Here is an 18,345-nt window from a genome sequence, read left to right as displayed (position 1 = left end):
TTTGACTATGTTATTGATTATGCTGCTACTAATATTTTATGTATGTGTCCTTGTCATCTGTATTTTGTGTCCTTGATTAAAAATGTAATAGCTCAATTACTTGTTCAAAATGCAGATCTATGTTTAACTATTTAATACCTCCATACTCTTTCTAGAGTGACTGTTCCAGTTTCAATTCCCAAAGAATGTAAGAAAGTTCTTTTTTATCTGCATCCTTACAATAATACAAAAATAATATACATAATAATATATTACTAATAATACATTATGATATATGTAATATATATTATAATGCAATAATATTTATATATTATTTATATTGATTTTAATGAATAAATAATAATATTTAATATGTAAATAACTTTTATTAAATTAATATTTAATAATTGAATAACTTGACACAATCATTTAAAACCAGTATATTGACTGGCACAAAGTCGGGGTACATAAATCCACTTTATTTTGGAGGCTACCAAGCTAATAAAATAGCAGGTTATTTGTCCCAATAGTCCCTACCCTAAGATTTATGTTCTTGTATACTAGAAAATAGGGGAAATGGGAGCTGGTTGGATTGCATAACCAACCCATAAAGAAGATATCTGAGGACGAACATGGAAATTCTTTCATCAGTCAGTTCTTCATTGTATCAGGAATCTGGTCTTATCATTTCTGGAAACATAAAACATAGCATAGTCAATTGTGCAGAAACTTGTTATCTCTAAAGTGAGGCTATTCTAGTTTTCAAATGCTCATTTAGTATAGGATGTTACATAGAAATCTAGTAGTAAGCACAAAATCAGACACCTGCAATAAAAATGCAGAAACTAAGGCACAATTCAGACCTCTGGAGAGTAATCTCCTCTGGACCCGCTAGTTTGAATTAAACCTCCTGGTTTCCAACATCTCCAAGTTCTGCTTGGTTCTTCCATTGGGTGGTCCAGACCAGGTTCTGTAACATTTGGCTCCCTGACCAGGAACAACGTTGGCCCATTTTTGCCAACGGTTTCGTAAAATGGTGAGGTTGTGAAGGAATGAGGAATTGCAACAGAGAGAAGACATGATCTGCCTGATATTCAGCAGTCTCCTGTTCAGTCTCCTCTGGCAGCCCCACTCTGTTATTCTGGTGGAAATCGGAGAGACTTGGTAGGTGAGAATCTATACCTGATATTGGGTAACAGAGAGGCCAAGATGATGGAAGAGCCTGGAAGCTTTTTGACATCTTGTGTCCATGAAATGCAGCCAGATCAACATTAAACCATCCTGCACAACTAGCAAACTCATTTGAGGATTAACACAACAATATGCACAACCTGAACCACAGAACTCAGTAGGCACACAGTGCAGAGAGGTGAAGTGTGGGAGTGAGAAGCTGCAAAGGGAAGAGAACTGTGTTTACTTGCAGAGAGGGGACAGAGATGGGAGGAGAGTATGGGGAAAAGTACACCCCTAAGAACAGCTGGGAAGAAAGTGGAAAAGTGGAAACACCATGGACACTGAAGAAAAAAGGGAGAAAGGAGAAAAGAAAGGGTTTAAATTCCACTAAGACTCTATAAACAGGGGAAGCACAGAATCTAGCAATCTCAATACCTGGTGGTCCTCTGCTGGGAAGGGTGAATCTCCAGGAGCAGAGAGTGAGGTCTGAGTGTACTTGGTCCTCATGAGAGAGGCGGTTCCCCTGCTGGATGGACATTTGGTACAGGCTGTGTGGCCACCCCACAGGCAAAGATCCTGGCAGACCCCAGGAAACAACTACATTCACTGGTGCTGGAAAAGGGACGTTAATTGTGAAGCCTGGTGCTAGATGTGTGTTGTGATTTTCTATAGTCCCTGAAATGCTGCTGCTACATTCTCTGGACTTTTTCTGGGGTGGGCTGGCATCCAGCTGCTGTCTCTTGGCATTGGCAGGAACATGGTCCTGTAAAGTTCCTGTGTGTGGCTGGCACCTGGCCATTGCTTGGTGAGACCCTTCCCCAGATGGTCAAGTGGTACAAAGCCACAGTCCCTCAGAAGTGAGGGCGTGGAAACACACAGCCAGGTCTGAGATAAAACTCAGGAGGGAGGTGCCACCTGGCAACCTGATGGCTTGGTCATGGACATTATAAAAGCAGGGATTGGGAAGAAGCTGGAAGCAAAGAATGAGTGTCCAATTGCTTACCAGGGAGAACAAAGAGTTCTGAACCAGAGAGTGGGTAGCTGGGTGGGGTGATTTTCGCCCCTCTCATGCATGCACTTATATGCCTACAAGCATCACAACAACCCACCCCAGTAAGCTAAGCAGCAGCATCTAGTCCCAGTAAGCTAAGCAGCGTTATCTCATGGAGAACAGAGTCTTTACACTAAGCCCCACCCAACTATGCCAACCTTGCTCTTCAGGAATACCACAAATCTCTTTGCCTGCTTGGTTTACGAACTATAAAGTGCTTCCTAGTCTGACTTCTAATTGAAAACGAGGTAATTTCAATTGTATTTAACTCTGTTCGCTGGTCCATGTATTCAATTTTTTCTCTTTTTTGTTTCTTTTCTTTTTCTTCAAACAAGAGAGAAAAAATTTATTTTCATTTTCCATTTTTATTAAAAATATTTTCTTCAAATTTTACCAAATTTTATTTTTTTTGAAAATTTTCAAGTTCTATTTTACTTCCATCATTTCATTTTATTCTATTTCATTGTATTTATTTATTCAAAATTTCAAACCTTCCTTCCCCTTTTTTCATTTCTTACGTTTCCTTTTTTTCTATAATTACCAGGCTCTTTCAACAACCAGACCAAAGCGAAACTAGGATCTACCATCATTTATTTGATTTTTGTGTTGTTTTTAATGTTTTTAACTTAATATTTTTAACTGTATTTATGCATTTTCATCCTTCAAAGTGATGAAAGGAAGTAATTCACACTGAAAGAAAGAGCAGGAAGAAACTACAGTGAGGGACTTATTCAATACAGATACAAGCAAGATGTCTGAACCAGAATTCAGAATCATGATAATAAGAATACTATCTTGGGTTGAAAATAGATTAGGATCCCTTTCTGCAGATATAAAAGAAGTAAAAGCTAGTCAGGATGAAATAAAAAATGCTATAACTGGGCTGCCATCTCAAAGGATACCATGGTGGCAAGAATGGAAGAAGCAGAGCAGCAAATCAGTGATGTAGAGGAAAAATTGTGGAGAATAAAGAAACAGAAAAAAATGGGAGACTGGGGCAAAACAGCACAATTTAAGAATTAGAGAAATCAGTGACTCATTAAAAAGGAACAACACCAGAATCATAGGAGTCCTAGAAGAGGAAGAGAGATAAATAGGGGTAGAAGGGTTATGTGAGCAAATCATAGCAGAAAACTTTCCTAACCTGGGGAAAGACACAGACATCAAAACCCAGGAAGCACATAGGACTCCCATCATATTCAACAAAACCTGACCATCAACAAGCCATTGTAGTCAAATTCACAAGATACTCAAGCAAGGAAAGAATCATGAAAGCAGCAAGGGGAAAAAAGTCCTTTACCTACAAAGGAAGACAGATAAGGTTTGCAGCAGACTTATGCACAGAAATGTGGCAGACCAGAAAGGAGCAGAGGATATATTCAATGTGCTCAATTCGAAAAAATACGCAGCCAAGAATTTTTTTATCCAGAAAGGTTGTCATTCAAAATTGAAGGAGAAATTAAAGTTTCCCAGGCAAACAAAAGTTCAGAGTTCGTGACCAATAAACCAGTTCTGCAAGAAATTTTAAGGGGGATTCTCTGAGGGGAGAAAAGAAGGGGAAAAAAAAAAAGAAAAAAAAGACCAAAAGCAAGACTGTAACGGACCAGAGAACACCACCAGAAACTCCAGCTCTACAGGCAACATAATGGCAATAAGTTTATATCTTTCAGTTCTCACTCTAAATGTCAGATAACTAAATGCCCAATCAAAAGGTAACAGAATGAATAAGAAAAAAAGATCCATCTATATTCTGTTTACAAGAGACCCACTTGCAAGAGACCTAAAGACAAATTTAGACTGAAAGCTAAGGGATGGAGAACCATCTATCATTCTAATGGTAAACAAAGAAAGTCGGGGTAGCCATCCTTACATCAGACAATATAGACTTTAAAATAACAACTGTAACAAGAGATGAAGAAGGGCATTGTAACATAATTAAAGGGTATATCCACCTAGAAGATCAACACTTATAAACATTTTTGCTCCAAAGGTGGCAGCACCCAAATATATAAAAAAGTTAATCACTAACAAAAGAAACTCATTGATAATATGATAATATTATCATAATAGTAGGGGACTTCAACACACCACTTACAACAGTGAGCAGATCATATAAACAGAAAACCAAGAAGGAAACAATGGCTTTGAATAACACACTGGACCAGGTGGACTCAATAGATATATTGAGAACATTTCATCCTAAAACAGCGGAATACACATTCTCCTTTAGTGCACATAGAATGTTCTCCAGAATAGATCACATACTGGAACACAAATAAGTCCTCAACCAGTACAAAAAGGATTGAGGTCAGACCATGCATACTTTCAGACCACAATGCACTGAAACTGAAAATCAACAAGAAAAGATTTGGAAACATAAAAAAATACTTGGAGACTAAAGAACATCCTACTAAAGAATTAATTGGCTAACAAAAAGTTACACAGGAAATTAAAAAATAGATGGAAGTCAATGAAAATGATAACAGCACAACCCAAAACTTCTGGGGTGTAGCAAAGGCGGTCATAAGAGGGAAGTATATACCAATCCAGGCCTTCCTAAAGAGGGAGGAAAGGTCTCAGATATGCAACCTAACATTACACCTTACAGAGCTGGAATAAGAACAGCAAATAAAACCCAAGACAAGCAGAAGACAGGAAATAATAAGGATTAGAGCAGAAATCAATGCTACTGAAACAAAAAAGAAAGAAGTAGAACAGAACAATAAAACCAGAAGTAGGTTCTTGAAAGAATTAACCAAATTGATAACCCACTAGGCATTTTGATCAAAAACAAAAAGGAAAGACACAAATAAATAAAACCAAGAATGAAAAAGGAGAGTCACAACCAACACAGCAAAAATAAAAACAATAATAAGAGAATATTATGAGCAATTATATGCCAATAAAATGGTCAATATGGAAGAATGGACAAATTCTTAGAAACATATGAACTACCAAAACAGAAAAAAGGAGATGTGGAAAATTTGAAGAGATCCATTACCTGGAAAGAAATCAAATTAGTAATCAAAAATCTCCCAAAGAAACAGAAGTTCAGGGACAGATGGCTTTCTACGGGGATTTCTACCAAACATTGAAAGAAGAGTTAACACCTATACTTTTGAACCCGTTGCATAAAATAGAAATGGAAGGAAAACCTCCAAATTCTTTCTATGAAGCGAGCATTCCCTTGATTCCCAAACCAGACAAAGGCCCCCCAAAAAAGAGAGTGGTGAACCAATTTCCCTGATGAACATGGAAGCAAAAATCCTCAACAAGATATTAGTCAACTGGATCCAGCAATACAGTAAAAAAAAAAAAAAAAAAAAAAAAAAAATACACATCATGACCAAGTGGCATTTATACCTGGCATTCAGGCCTGGTTCAAAATCTGCAAAAACAATCAATGTGAATCATCACATAAATAAAATAAAGAACAGGAACCACATGATACTCTTAATAGATGCAGATTAAGCATTTGACAAAATGCAGCATCGCTTCTTTATAGAAACCCTCAAGAAAGTACCTATTGAACTATCATGCCTTGAGGTTATAAAAGCCATAAAAGAAAGACCCAAGCCTAATATCATCTTCAATGTGGAAAAACTGTGAGATTTCCCACTTAGGTTAGGAAGAAAACAGAGATGTCCACTCTCGCCACTGTTATTCAACAAAATATTGGAAGTATTAGCCTCAGCAATCAGACAACACAAAGAAATAAAAGGCATCCAAATTAGCCAGGAGGAGATCAAATTTTCACTCTTTGCAGATGACATGATACTATATATGGAAAATCCAAAATATTCCACTGAAAAACTGCTAGAACTGATCCATGAATTCAGCAATGTGGCAGGATATAAAATCAATGGACAGAAATCGGTTGTATTTCTATACACTAAAAATGAAGCAACAGAAAGAGAAATCAAGGAACTGACCCCACTTACAACTGCACCAAAAACCATAAAATACCTAGGAATAAATGTAAACAAAGAGGTGAAAATCTATACACTAAAAACTATAGAAAGCCTATGAAAGAAATTAAAGAAGAAACACCAAAAATGGAAAAAGATTCCATGCTCCTGTATTGGAAGACAAATACTGTTAAAATGTTAATACTACCCAAAGCAATCTACATATTCAGTGCAATCCCTATTGAAATAACACCTGAATTCTTCACAGAGCTAGAACAAGCAATCCTGAAATTTGTATGGAACCAGAAAAGACCCAGAATAGCCAAAGCAACTTTAAAAAAGAAAAACAAAGCAGGAGGCATCACAATCCAGGACTTCAAGCTCTATTATAAAGCTGTAATTATCAAGACAGTATGATACTGGCACAAGAACAGACACTCAGATCAATGGAACAGAAGAGAGAACCCAGAAATGGACCCACAAATGTATGACCAACTAGTCTTTGACAAAGCAGGAAAGAGTATCCAATGGAATAAAGACAGTGTCTTCAGCAAGTGGTGCTAGGAAAACTGGACAGTGACATGCAGAAGAATGAACCTGGACCACTTTCTTACACCAAACACAAAAATAAACTCAAAGTGGATGAAAGACCTCAATGTAAGGCAGGAAGCCATCAAAATCGTCAAGGAGAAAGCAAACATAAGCCTCTTTGAACTTGGTCGCAGAAATTCTTACTCAACACGTCTCCAGAGACAAAGGAAACAAAAGCAAAAATGAACTATTGGGACATCATCAGAATAAAGTGCTTCTGCACAGCACAGGAAACAATCAGCAAAACTAAAAGGCAGAAATTGCAATGGGGGAAGATATTTTCAAGTGCCATATCAGGTAAAGGGTTATTATGCAAAATCTATAAAGAACTTATCAAATTCAACACCCAACGAACAAGCAATTCAGTGAAGAAATTGGCAAAAGGCACGAATAGACACTTCTCCAGAGATGACATCCAGATGGCCAATAGACACATGAAAAAAAAAATGCTCAACATCACTTATCATCAGGGAAATACAAATAAAAATCACAATGAGATATCAGCTCACACATGTCAGAATGGCTAACATTAACAACACAGGCAACAACAGATGTTGGCGAGAACGTGGAGAAAGAGTATCTCTTTTTCATTGTTGGTGGGAATGCGAGCTGGTGCAGCCACTCTGGGAAACAGTATGGAGGTTCCTCAAAAAACTAAAAATAGAACTACCCTACCACCCAGCAATTGCACTACTAGGTATTTACCTAAGGGTTACAGGTATGCTTTTTGAAGGGGCACATGCACCCCAATGTTTATAGCAGCACTATCAGCAGTAGCCAAAGTATGGAAAGAGCCCAAACGTCCATTAATGGATGAATTCACACACACACACACACACACACACACACACACACACACACACACACACACAATGGAGTATTACTCGACAATCATAATGAATAAAATCTTGACATTTACAATTACATGGAGAACTAGAGGGTATTATGCTAAGTGAAATTAGTCAGTCAGAGAAAGACAAATATATAACTTCACTCATATGAGGACTTCGGGATACAAAACAGATGAAAATGAAGAAAGGGAAGCAAAAATAATATAAAAACAGGGAGGGGACAAAACAAAAGAGACTCTTAAATATGAAGAATAAACAGAGGGTTACTGGAGGGGTTGTGGAAGGGGTGGGTAGTGGACTAAATGGGTAAGGGGCATTAAGGAATCTACTCCTGAAATCATTGTTGTCCTATATGCTAACAAACTTGGCTGTAAATTAAAAACATGATTTAAGTAACATACACAAAAAAACTGCCACAAAGTTCCAACCAGACAAATTCAGACTGTGAGACATTCTATAAGATAATTTATCCAGGTTCTTTAACAAATCTACTGGAAACAAAAAAACTTAAGCAAAAAAGCGAGGAGTAATTGTTACAGATTCAATGATAAGTAGCAACTAAATGCAATGGGTAGACCTTGAATCTAGACTTAAGTAAACCAATGTAAAAGAAATCATTTTTGAGACAATGGGGATCAAAATCAATCAAACAAGGACTGTGTGTATGTTAATATCCTGAAGTGTGATCGTGGAATTGTTGTTATTTAATTATTCATTTTTGAATTCTAATCTGTTAGAGCTACATATTAAGTTATCTATAAAGGCAATGGTGTAATATCTGGATTTGTTGTAAAATCCTGCCTCTAAAGTAGTAAGAATGAAGGAGTGAATAGTGAAATAAAGCTGGGTGATGAAGAAAAAAAAAATATATATATATTATAGTATAATTTAAATTATATTCTGTAATACAAATTTAATTTAAATTTGTATTAAATTATATTAAATATAGTTTATAGATCATATTAAATATGATATAAGTATATAATTTAATATATAATATCAAAATTAAATCATTTAAATTATATTTTATATAAAATTTTATTTATATAAAAATATATGTATATATATATATACACATTTTTTTTTCTTTTTCCATTAGTTGAAATCCAGCAACTGTTTGTTCTAGTCCACTCTTAACTATAGACCAACGTGTGGTGGTGGTTGAAGGATAGGCATCTACCCATCCAGTGAGATGATCTACTAACACTACCAGATGTTTTAGTTTTATTACCTTTGGCATTTCGGTCAAGTCTATTTGGATGTTCTGGAATGGCCTTAAGCCTGGATACCTACCCTCTTTAATTGGTGTCCCAATGGCCTTTACAGTAATTCTCTGGTGTGTATCACAACTCCTACATAATTGTTTGGGAATATAAGTGCCCACCCTGAGGTTTTACTATGGCATCACCCATGGCCTGAGGTCCCCCATGGCTTCCCGCATGCAACATAAGCATAAACTCTCTCATGATTAGCTTAGTGAGTACTTCTACTCCATCTGGAATAAACCATCATCCCTCCCAATCTGGAGATGCCCCAGGTTCCTTCATTTCCTATTTCTTCCTCACTGAAATGCGGACTTAAGGTGACCCTGAGTGCACAAGAGATGAAGTTCAGGAGTCTGATTTACTATTTCAGGGAGGCTCCCCTGGCAGTTTTATCCACAAGTGGATTCCCTGTTGTTTCAAAGGAATTTCCTTTCTGAATGTCATTCTACATTTGCTATGGCTATTTCTGTAAGAAGAAAGAGACTTTTCTGAACCTCTTTCATCATTTCCCCATGAACTAATTCTTTCCCTCTACTATTGCTGAGGCTTCTTTCATTCCAAATCTTTCCAAAGTGTGTATACCTCTAAAGGATATTTGGAAGGTACAGATGGTCCCTTCCTTTCCTGCAAGCAGATTTGAAGCCTGATGAGAGCAAACAATTCACAAGTTTGGGCTGACCACCTATTGGGCAATCTCCCTTTCTCATATACTAACAGCTCTTGTCCATTGATAACAGCAGACCCATTATGCCATTTATCTGTGATCATTTGGGAGGACCCTTTTATAAATAACCTTAAGCTCACATGGATTTGCACTACAGTCTGGTCTGACCTAGTCTGATAATCATTTATTTCCAAATATTTGTGGCTTAATTCCACCAGGTCATTTGGCTTTCCTGTACTTAGAAACCTTGTCAAGTTAACACAGGCATCTGTAGTCAGTATTAAATCAGCTTACACCAAAACTTTGGCCTCCTATTTTAGAATTCAAGAATAATTTAGCCTATTCCCCACCTTCTGACTGATGAGAACTCAGACATGGTGAGGAATGCTGATTAAGAGGTTCACCCCAATTGTGAGCTTCCTGCTCTCTTGCACTAGCAAGGCATGGCTGCTGCAGCCTGGACACATTCTGGCCACCCCTAGACACAGGATCTAATAGGTTAGACATGTACACAACTGCACCCAACATGCACCCAACAGATCCCACCTTATCTACCCTCCGTCTACTGTCACAAATAAATGAATAGGTTTTCCAGAGTTGGGGTGCCCAAACCAGGTCTGTGATTAAAAATTGCCTTGGGGCGCCTGGGTGGCGCAGTCGGTTGGGCGTCCGACTTCAGCTCAGGTCACGATCTCGCGGTCTGTGAGTTCGAGCCCCGCGTCAGGCTCTGGGCGGATGGCTCAGAGCCTGGAGCCTGTTTCCGATTCTGTGTCTCCCTCTCTCTCTGCCCCTCCCCCGTTCATGCTCTGTCTCTCTCTGTCCCAAAAATAAATAAAAAACGTTGAAAAAAAAAATTAAAAAAAAAAAATAAAAAAAAAATAAAAAAAAAATTGCCTTAATCTCTCTAGGGTCTGCATTTCTTTGGTAGCCCATTTGAGAGAGTCTGGGATCCCCCTCCAGTATTCAGTTATAACTCTTTAGACCTCTGACCATAAGAATCAATTCACAGTCTACATTAGCCTAATAGGTCTAACAATTTCCTCAGCTTCCCCTCTATTTGAGGAAGCTGGTAGCTAATTATTTCAGCTATTCTTTTCAGGTTGATCTTTAACTAGTCTTCACTGATTAGGTGCCTTTAATGTTTTACTTCCCTTTCCACAAAGTGGAACTTGCTTTGAAACACCCTAAGCCCTCTTTGTCCTAGGAAGTTGAGCAAGCCTATTGTGGCCTCAGAAACTTTGACATGAGCTTCCTCTGAAATCAGGAATTCATCCACATATTTTAAGAGTTGTGTGTAGCATGGGGGCAAAACTTCTCTAGTATAGATTCCTGGATTTGACTAAAGTAACTGGAGATTCACTAAAGCCCTGTGGCAATACCATCTAGTGGTATTGTTTCCCTCTCCCCTTTACAGGATTCTCCCATTCAGGAACAAAGATATCTCTGTTCTCTGGGACTAGGGACAGGCCCAAAAGTATCTTTCTAATATTCTGCACTAAGCCATTTATGTTTATAAGAAATTATCTGAGGAAGGTATAAGGATTCAGGATCACAATGTGTGAGGTCTGAACGATCTGGTTTATTGTTCCCAGGTCTTGCACCAACACATACAAAACAACTGGGTTTTGTACTGGGAGTACGGGAGTATTGTATGGGAATATACAGACTTCCAGAAACCCATCCTTGATAAGAACCATAAGAATGGTAAAAATTGGGTAATAAAAAGAGACAGAGCAGGTAGGAAGTGATATAGGATTTATCCAAACATTATCAAATTATCTAAAATGTAGGATAGTGTGGGGGAGAAGACAGATCCTGAGATAACATAGAAAAAGCAAATATGGGGCACCTGGGTGTCTCAGTACTTTGAAAGTCCAACTTTGGATAAGGTCATGATCTTACATCTCTTAAATTCAAGCCCCACTTTGGGTTCTGTGCTGATAATTCAGAGCCTGGAGGCTGCTTCAGATTATGTCTCTGTCTCTTTCTCTGCCCCTCCTCTGTTCTTGCACCGTCTGAACTTTAATACTTTCTTTTAATATAAAAAAGGCAGGATTCATTTCAGTATTTTTAAATATTACATTTGTGTAAATACTTCACCAGGAAAGTATTTTACGGGCCATAGTGTTTAAAGAAAAATATATTTCACACCTTACAGGAGAGCCTATCCTAGGCTTCACAGAAAGCCTAAGTGTCACATTCATAAATGACTTGACTCTCTTCCATTTTTTGACACTAAAGTTTCACACTTCCAAGATGTGAATATCTTCCCAAACTGAAACCATTTTTGCCAGTTAAGTCCCAGGGGGAATGAAGCTTTCAAATCATACTGGAACACCAAGACTGAAAAAGTGTCCACATTTAGAGTGATGAGGCATCATAATAGTGTTGACAGAAGGGTCATGTGCCATTTCTACTCTCTGATCATTGTCAGAAGATAGATGTGCCAAAGTAAGGCAAGAGTCACAAGGATAGCATGCAGATTTGTATACATCATAATCAGAAGGTCCTCAATTTGTAAGCTCAACCTCTGGATAGCAATGTTTTTAGTAGTGACTGTCTTTTCATGGAGTGTGTCAATATACATTTCAGGAAGGTAGAAAAGCACCAGGAAAACTGCTGACTCATCCTAAAGTGGGCTTTAACTAGGTCATCCTCAGTTAAATTAACAGTGTATACTCTTTTCACATTATGGCCACATAGTGGTTTTTGTTGATTTGTCCTGAGGTAGATTACCACATACAAACAACTATGTATTTTCTAATTCCCTACAGTGCATGACAGAGCTAACAAAAATACTCAGTGAGAAGAACTGTGTCCCTAGTGGGAAGCAAACACATGTGCATGTAAGTGTGTGTGTATGTGTGTGTGTTTGGGTGTACATGTGTATAACAGGTTCAGGTTCTGCATAGCAAGAGTGTGCATTCATCAGTCTCAGGTATGAAATTAGCTTACATTTCAATTAATTACAGCATTGGAACTTAGAAAGTATCTGGGAAGTGAGGATCCAATTGAGGCAGCAGAATTTCTTCAGACTGGTAAGTGAGGGATATAGTTTCTCCCACTAGAGTAATTTTTACCTCTTCCTACAAACTTGATTTGATGCTACAGACAAGATGCTGCACCCATTATTTGGACCCAGAAGGCATTCCCCTGGGATACTAGAGGTCCTGTTTGCTATGGAGGAACTTTCTCTGTCTCAATCATCATGCTCCAATGCACTTAGGTTTAGATTTGGAGATCTTGATGCAACATCTAAACATATAGCCCTGCACACAGGAATTAAAACGAAAACATGTTGTCTTCCTACCATCTTCAAAGACTTAAAACAACAACAAGCCATCATTTGGAAAGAAGACCCCCATGATAAATGTGGGTGACTAAATCCAACCTTGAACACCATATGAATCAGAGCAATTACTACAAGATTCCAGGAGTTTTTTCTTAGTGCTTAAGCTGAGCATCTTCACCTACATTTTAATTGGTACCAAATCCATGTCTTTGTTAATATGCCACCTTCACCACCAAAAGTATAGGACCTGCAGGAAATCTTGTGACCAAGGATGTTTGTCCTTCACCAATGTGTCAGGAGACAAGAGAATGTTGGCTACAGGCATACTTAACTTTCTCACTATTATAATATCAGTGGGTACAGTTGACATTTCATCTAAGCTCTAATCTCAGATGGTGACTGAGAATCCATATGTGATGCCACTTCATCTAATAGGTTGTGTTGTAGAGGAGAGACACCAATCAGGGGCATATCACTTTTTATATTACTAAGCAGAGGCAAGCTAGCTTTGAAAAGACACCATGTCATTGCTCAAAGGTACAGAGGCAAAAGTATTCTTTTGATTTGGGTAGCCTGACCTTTAGATTGGAGTTTTGTATAGCACTACCTGACACTTCTTCATTGTATAGGATTGAGCTGGTTCCTAGAATTCTTCTCTTCTACTATTATGAACACTGTGGATGTTATTTTTCATACTTATTGATTTATTGCTTATTTATTTATTTATTTATTTATTTATTTATTTATTTATTTATTTACTTACTTATTTATTTATTTATTTATTTATTTATTTATTTATTTATTTATTTATTTAAATTTTGAAAGAGAGGGAACAGAAGTGGATCAGGGATAGAGAGAGTGTGATATAGATAATCCCAAACATGTTCCCCTCATCATCACAGAGCCAGACATGGGCTTCAAATCACAAACAGTGAAATCATGCACTTAGATGAAATAAAGAGTTAAACACTTCATTGATTGGGCCCACAGTGTGCCCTTCTGGTGATTTTGATAGTGATTGCCTGAAAACTGTACAGTGTGCTAGGTAGCATTGACATTTCAACATTAATTGTTCTCCCATATCCTGGGAATGGAAAACCTTTCTGTTTGATATGGGTCTTATTCAAATGGGTCTATGAATGCTTTCTACTTTGCAGAGTAGAGATAATTCATCTTCATTGTGTAGTTATTTCCTAGGTATTTGATACTTTGTGTACACATGCACATGATGATGATTTAATTAAGTTTTCCTTCAGCTAAATCATTTTTAATCTCTACCAATGACAGACTTCAGTATAGAAGGTATGTATTCTGCAAATTCAGCGAACTCATTAATAAGATCTAGTGGGTTTTGCTGTTATACTTTGGGGAATTTTTAAATTATTATATACAGGGTAATACCATATTCACTAAGGGGTACATTTCTTCTTCCTGAACTATTAATGGTCTGTGAGTGTCTTTTCCTCTTGTATGACTTCCCTGGGTAGCTCTCCAATAGAATATTACATAAAAGTGAAGAAGATGGTGATTTTTGCCTTATTCCTGAACTCAGAAATTAGTCAATGTTTTTCACCATTTAGTTAAAAACTACGAAGGTACGTTCTATCTATGACCTGTGATGGACCCAAGTATGTTTCCTATAGACATACTTTGAAACAGTTTACTTATATTAGATGTGGTCCATTGTAAAATTATTTTTCAATACCTCTTGCCCTATGTACATTTATTTGATCTTTTCATTTGTAAATGCAGTATCATGTGAAGGGGTCTGTGAGTATTTTAGCACACTTTACTTCTGCAATCAACCCCACTGGATCATGCAGAATGATATTTTTCATATATTGATGGATGCGTTATGCTAATATTTATTTGAAATTATTACATCTATGTTTTAAGCTGGATGTGCCTGTTGTGATCTTTTTTGGTTATAGCATCATGTTTTGGATCAGGGTATTCCTGACATCAGGAAATAAATTTAGGAGCTGTGTTTCTCCCAATATTTGGGAATTTTTTTAGAATTCTAGTTATGAACTAATCCTTAAATATTTGGTAGACTTCACAGGTATAGACACATAGTCATATGCGTGGCTTAGTTGGGAGATTTATGTATACTGGTGGTCATTACTAGTCCAAGCAATTAAGTTCCTTGAAATACCTAATAACATGCCTCGGAAACTTTCACCTCCTTGCTCATTGTATTTTGCAAGGTGACCCACTTCTTATCTGTAGGAATTTCATCAGGGCATTCCAATATGTTAGCATAAATGTTTCCATAGCTTTCTGTTCTAACTCTTGCATTTCAGGGTTATGATCATTCTTTCAACTCCTTATGTTCCATTTATATTTATTGGAGTGTTCTCTTTCAAAGTTTTGTTGAAATGTGGGTAAAAGGCCATCGATTCTCTGAAGCTTCTCAGAGATCTACGCCAGGTTTTGATGGACTCTTCTAAAGCTTTCTATTATTTATTTCATTTCCTTCTGATTGAACCTTTCTTGTTGCCCTCTCTCTACTGCCCAAGAGCTTTGATTGTCTTTTTTTTTCTGAGTCCTGTGATTCTGAATTTAGTTTTCTCTATTCGTTTTTTTTCTTATGTGTTGACATAGGCCTGTATTGCTAAAATCTTTTATCTGAGATGAAGTGAGTTTGAATCTCAAAGATTTTTAAATACAGTGTTTTCAAGTTTAGTGGTCTCCATGTATTTTTTCCCCTCTCCTTTGATTATTTGTGCCCCCAGTCTTGTCTCATAGTGTGTTATTTCGTCTCCAAGGATTTTTAAAAATGGGTTATTTGCGATTGATTTTTCTGGATAGCATTGTGGTTGGAGATATGTAAAATACAATTTCAATTCTTTTGAATTGGTAGTGTCCTTTTTTCTGGCCACATAGTTGATATATTATAAAATAAGGTCTCTGTGAATTTGATAATAATGAATAATTTCACCATTGTTGAATTGATTGTGATGATTATCTGTCTCTTTATTCTGCATAATACAATGTATCACTCAAAGTATTGGCTTCACTTTTGTTTATGTCTGCATGAACAAAACACTGATGTATGTAAGGTATGGAAGTGTTGTTATTCTTGTGTTTCTCTTAATTTTGTCCTTTATGTTTTGAAGGATGGATGTTCTGTGTATTAGAGTAATCCTAATGGGATCAGGACTCTGGAGTGTTCTCATAACTTTTTATGGAACACTTCCCTTTAGTATTATGTAGTGCCCTTCTTTGTCTGTGGTTGTAGCCTTTGCTTTGACACATCTTTCTCTACCATAAGCTTGCTACCTTGCTTCATTTTTTCCCTCAATTTGCATGCTACATATTTTCTATCTTCCTCCTTGCATGTACATATGTCTTAGTTTTCAAAAAAACATATTGTACACACCATTTAGATGAATTTTCCCTTTTATATCAATTTGGTCACCTTGTATCTAAGAAGAGGACCATTTCTTCTATCGATTTTCAGAAGAATTTGGCTATGTAATTATTTAAGTTTATTTATTCCCCTTTACATTTGTTAATGCAATGCTTTCCTTTCTTATCGGTCTTCCCCTGTTGCCTTGTGGTTGGACTGCTGTCTTTAGTGGTGTACTTTGATTCTGTTTCTGCATTACTACTAAAGGTTTCCAGTATGTGTTTACCATTAGGTTTACATGTAACATATTTTATAAAGCTGGTTTCAAACAGAAATCACCTAAATAAGAAGATAATACAATTCCTACATAAATGACTATGCTATGTTTCATGTTTCCTGGAAAGACAAGTTGAGAATCTTGAGACAGGTATAGCAGGGCAAGAAGTTCCACTCTTCTCTTTGGATGTCCACATGTATCAGGAAACTTTGGAATCCAAGGCTCTCCTGATGCATTTCTACCTAACATAGAGGTGACTTATATATCATGCTAAGGTAAATGTTGCTTCAGCTCAACACTCTTCTTCCTATTTTTAGTTTGCTGGCTTTGCAGCTAAAGTGGCATTTCTTTCCAAAGCTACACATCTTAAAGGTTTGCCCTGAAATGGTAGGGACCAGTTTTGTCTGTGCTGAAATATGCAAGAGCAATGCATATTTCAGCATGAGGGAGTCTATTAAGGATGGTGAAAGAAAAGAAGCTAAAATATATTAAAATTTAAATGGCTATACAAATAGGCATTGCAGTGACACAATATTACCCTCAATTGTAAATCAGAACACATATCTAAGACTGTACTGAAAGCCATTAGAGAAAAATATATCAGTTAATGCAAAGTCACAAGGAGAATTTTGTATGTAGGAAAATTATATAGATAAAGTACAAAGTATACCTCATATACATCTTGGGACATTATCTCCACAAAATAAGTAGGAAACAAAAAAATAGGATACTTTCCTCAAAATTTGTATGAAAAAAGACTGTTAGCCAGGGATAACATACTCTTCAAGACTCAGGTAAATGTGTGAAAAAGATTTGCTGAGTAAAAGGTACCTGAGTGATTCACTCAAGAGACAATGGACTCTTGACCTCAGGGTTGTGAGTTCAAACTCTGTGTCTGGTGTAGAGCATATTTGAAACAAGCTTTGCAAAATAATACACACTAATGGGCACACTGGAAAAAAATAAAGAGACACTATAGCATGTTGTCTGTAGTAGCTCCCTTAGATCACATTCTCCCCAATTTAAGTCTATCATGTTTCTTCCATACTCAAAACGTTCACATTTTTCAGCTTTGGTGTTAGAGTTTGGTGGAGACGCCTCTGTCTTCCAGGTCATACATTCCTTACAGAGGTTTCAGATTTGCAGCATATTCATCTTCTGGAATATCTGCACCTTTCAGGGTCAAAAAGCAAAACAGACTAAAACATTCAAAAGTGTTCCAGTTGCACCAACAAACATACATATTTGGGGTTGTAGCACCTCAAACAATTTCTAATTCCAACATCATCACCTGCTTCTAGTCCACATGTTTGAGGAAGGTAGTTTGCTATTCAGAGGAAACATCCTGTGGAAGAGTCTATTTACTTTGAAATAATTTGAGGGAGCAGGATAGAAAAGATGTGAATCAGGGGTTGTATAGAGATCAATTTGGAAAATACAGAATTCATGATGACCTTCTGAACAAATGTCAATATCCAAGTGGTAGTTGTTTTGGAAAGCAATGATACGTCACGTTTGGTAATGAGAATACTTTATGGAGAGAATCAGCTTATGTGAAAATAAGAGTCAAACTGATGGAGAGTGGGTTAAGCACACCATTTATCCTCTTTGTCTCCAGACCTTCCTTCCTTCTATGAATGCCTGACCTACAGAACATCGCAAAAGTGTACTTTTGGAAATAAGTTTGGGAGATGCATGTGTGGAAGAGAAAGTGACACACAGATGCAGTAATGTTTGTAGGACCGTGAAGAGACAAGGTTATCATTAAGGATACATGTACAGAGGTTGGAGGGAAGATGGCTGCATAGGAGGACGCTGGGCTCACCGCGAGTCCTGCTGATCACTTAGATTCCACCTACACCTGCCTAAAGAACCCAGAAAACCGCCAGAGGATTAGCAGAACGGAGTCTCCAGAGCCAAGCAGAGATGAGAGGCCCACGGA

At 37.2% G+C, this 18,345-nt stretch overlaps 1 protein-coding gene across 1 annotated transcript in view; it reads right to left on the bottom strand.

Moving 5' to 3' along the window:
- Positions 1–465: 465 nt before the first annotated feature.
- Positions 466–18,345, bottom strand: part of LOC122212889 (gamma-taxilin-like) — a 116,525-nt gene continuing 98,645 nt past the window's right edge. Inside the window, exons 4-5 of the mRNA XM_042926877.1 lie at positions 1,588–1,678; positions 466–669 (exon numbers count right to left, since the gene is read on the bottom strand). Coding sequence (XP_042782811.1) covers positions 647–669; positions 1,588–1,678 — 114 coding nt within the window. The 3' untranslated portion in view covers positions 466–646. The remainder of the gene's footprint in view (positions 670–1,587; positions 1,679–18,345) is intronic.

This window comes from Panthera leo, assembly GCF_018350215.1.
Source record: "Panthera leo isolate Ple1 chromosome Y unlocalized genomic scaffold, P.leo_Ple1_pat1.1 chrY_random_Un_scaffold_90, whole genome shotgun sequence".
NCBI classification, from domain to species: domain Eukaryota; kingdom Metazoa; phylum Chordata; class Mammalia; order Carnivora; family Felidae; genus Panthera; species Panthera leo.
This window is presented reverse-complemented; position numbering and strand designations above follow the sequence as displayed.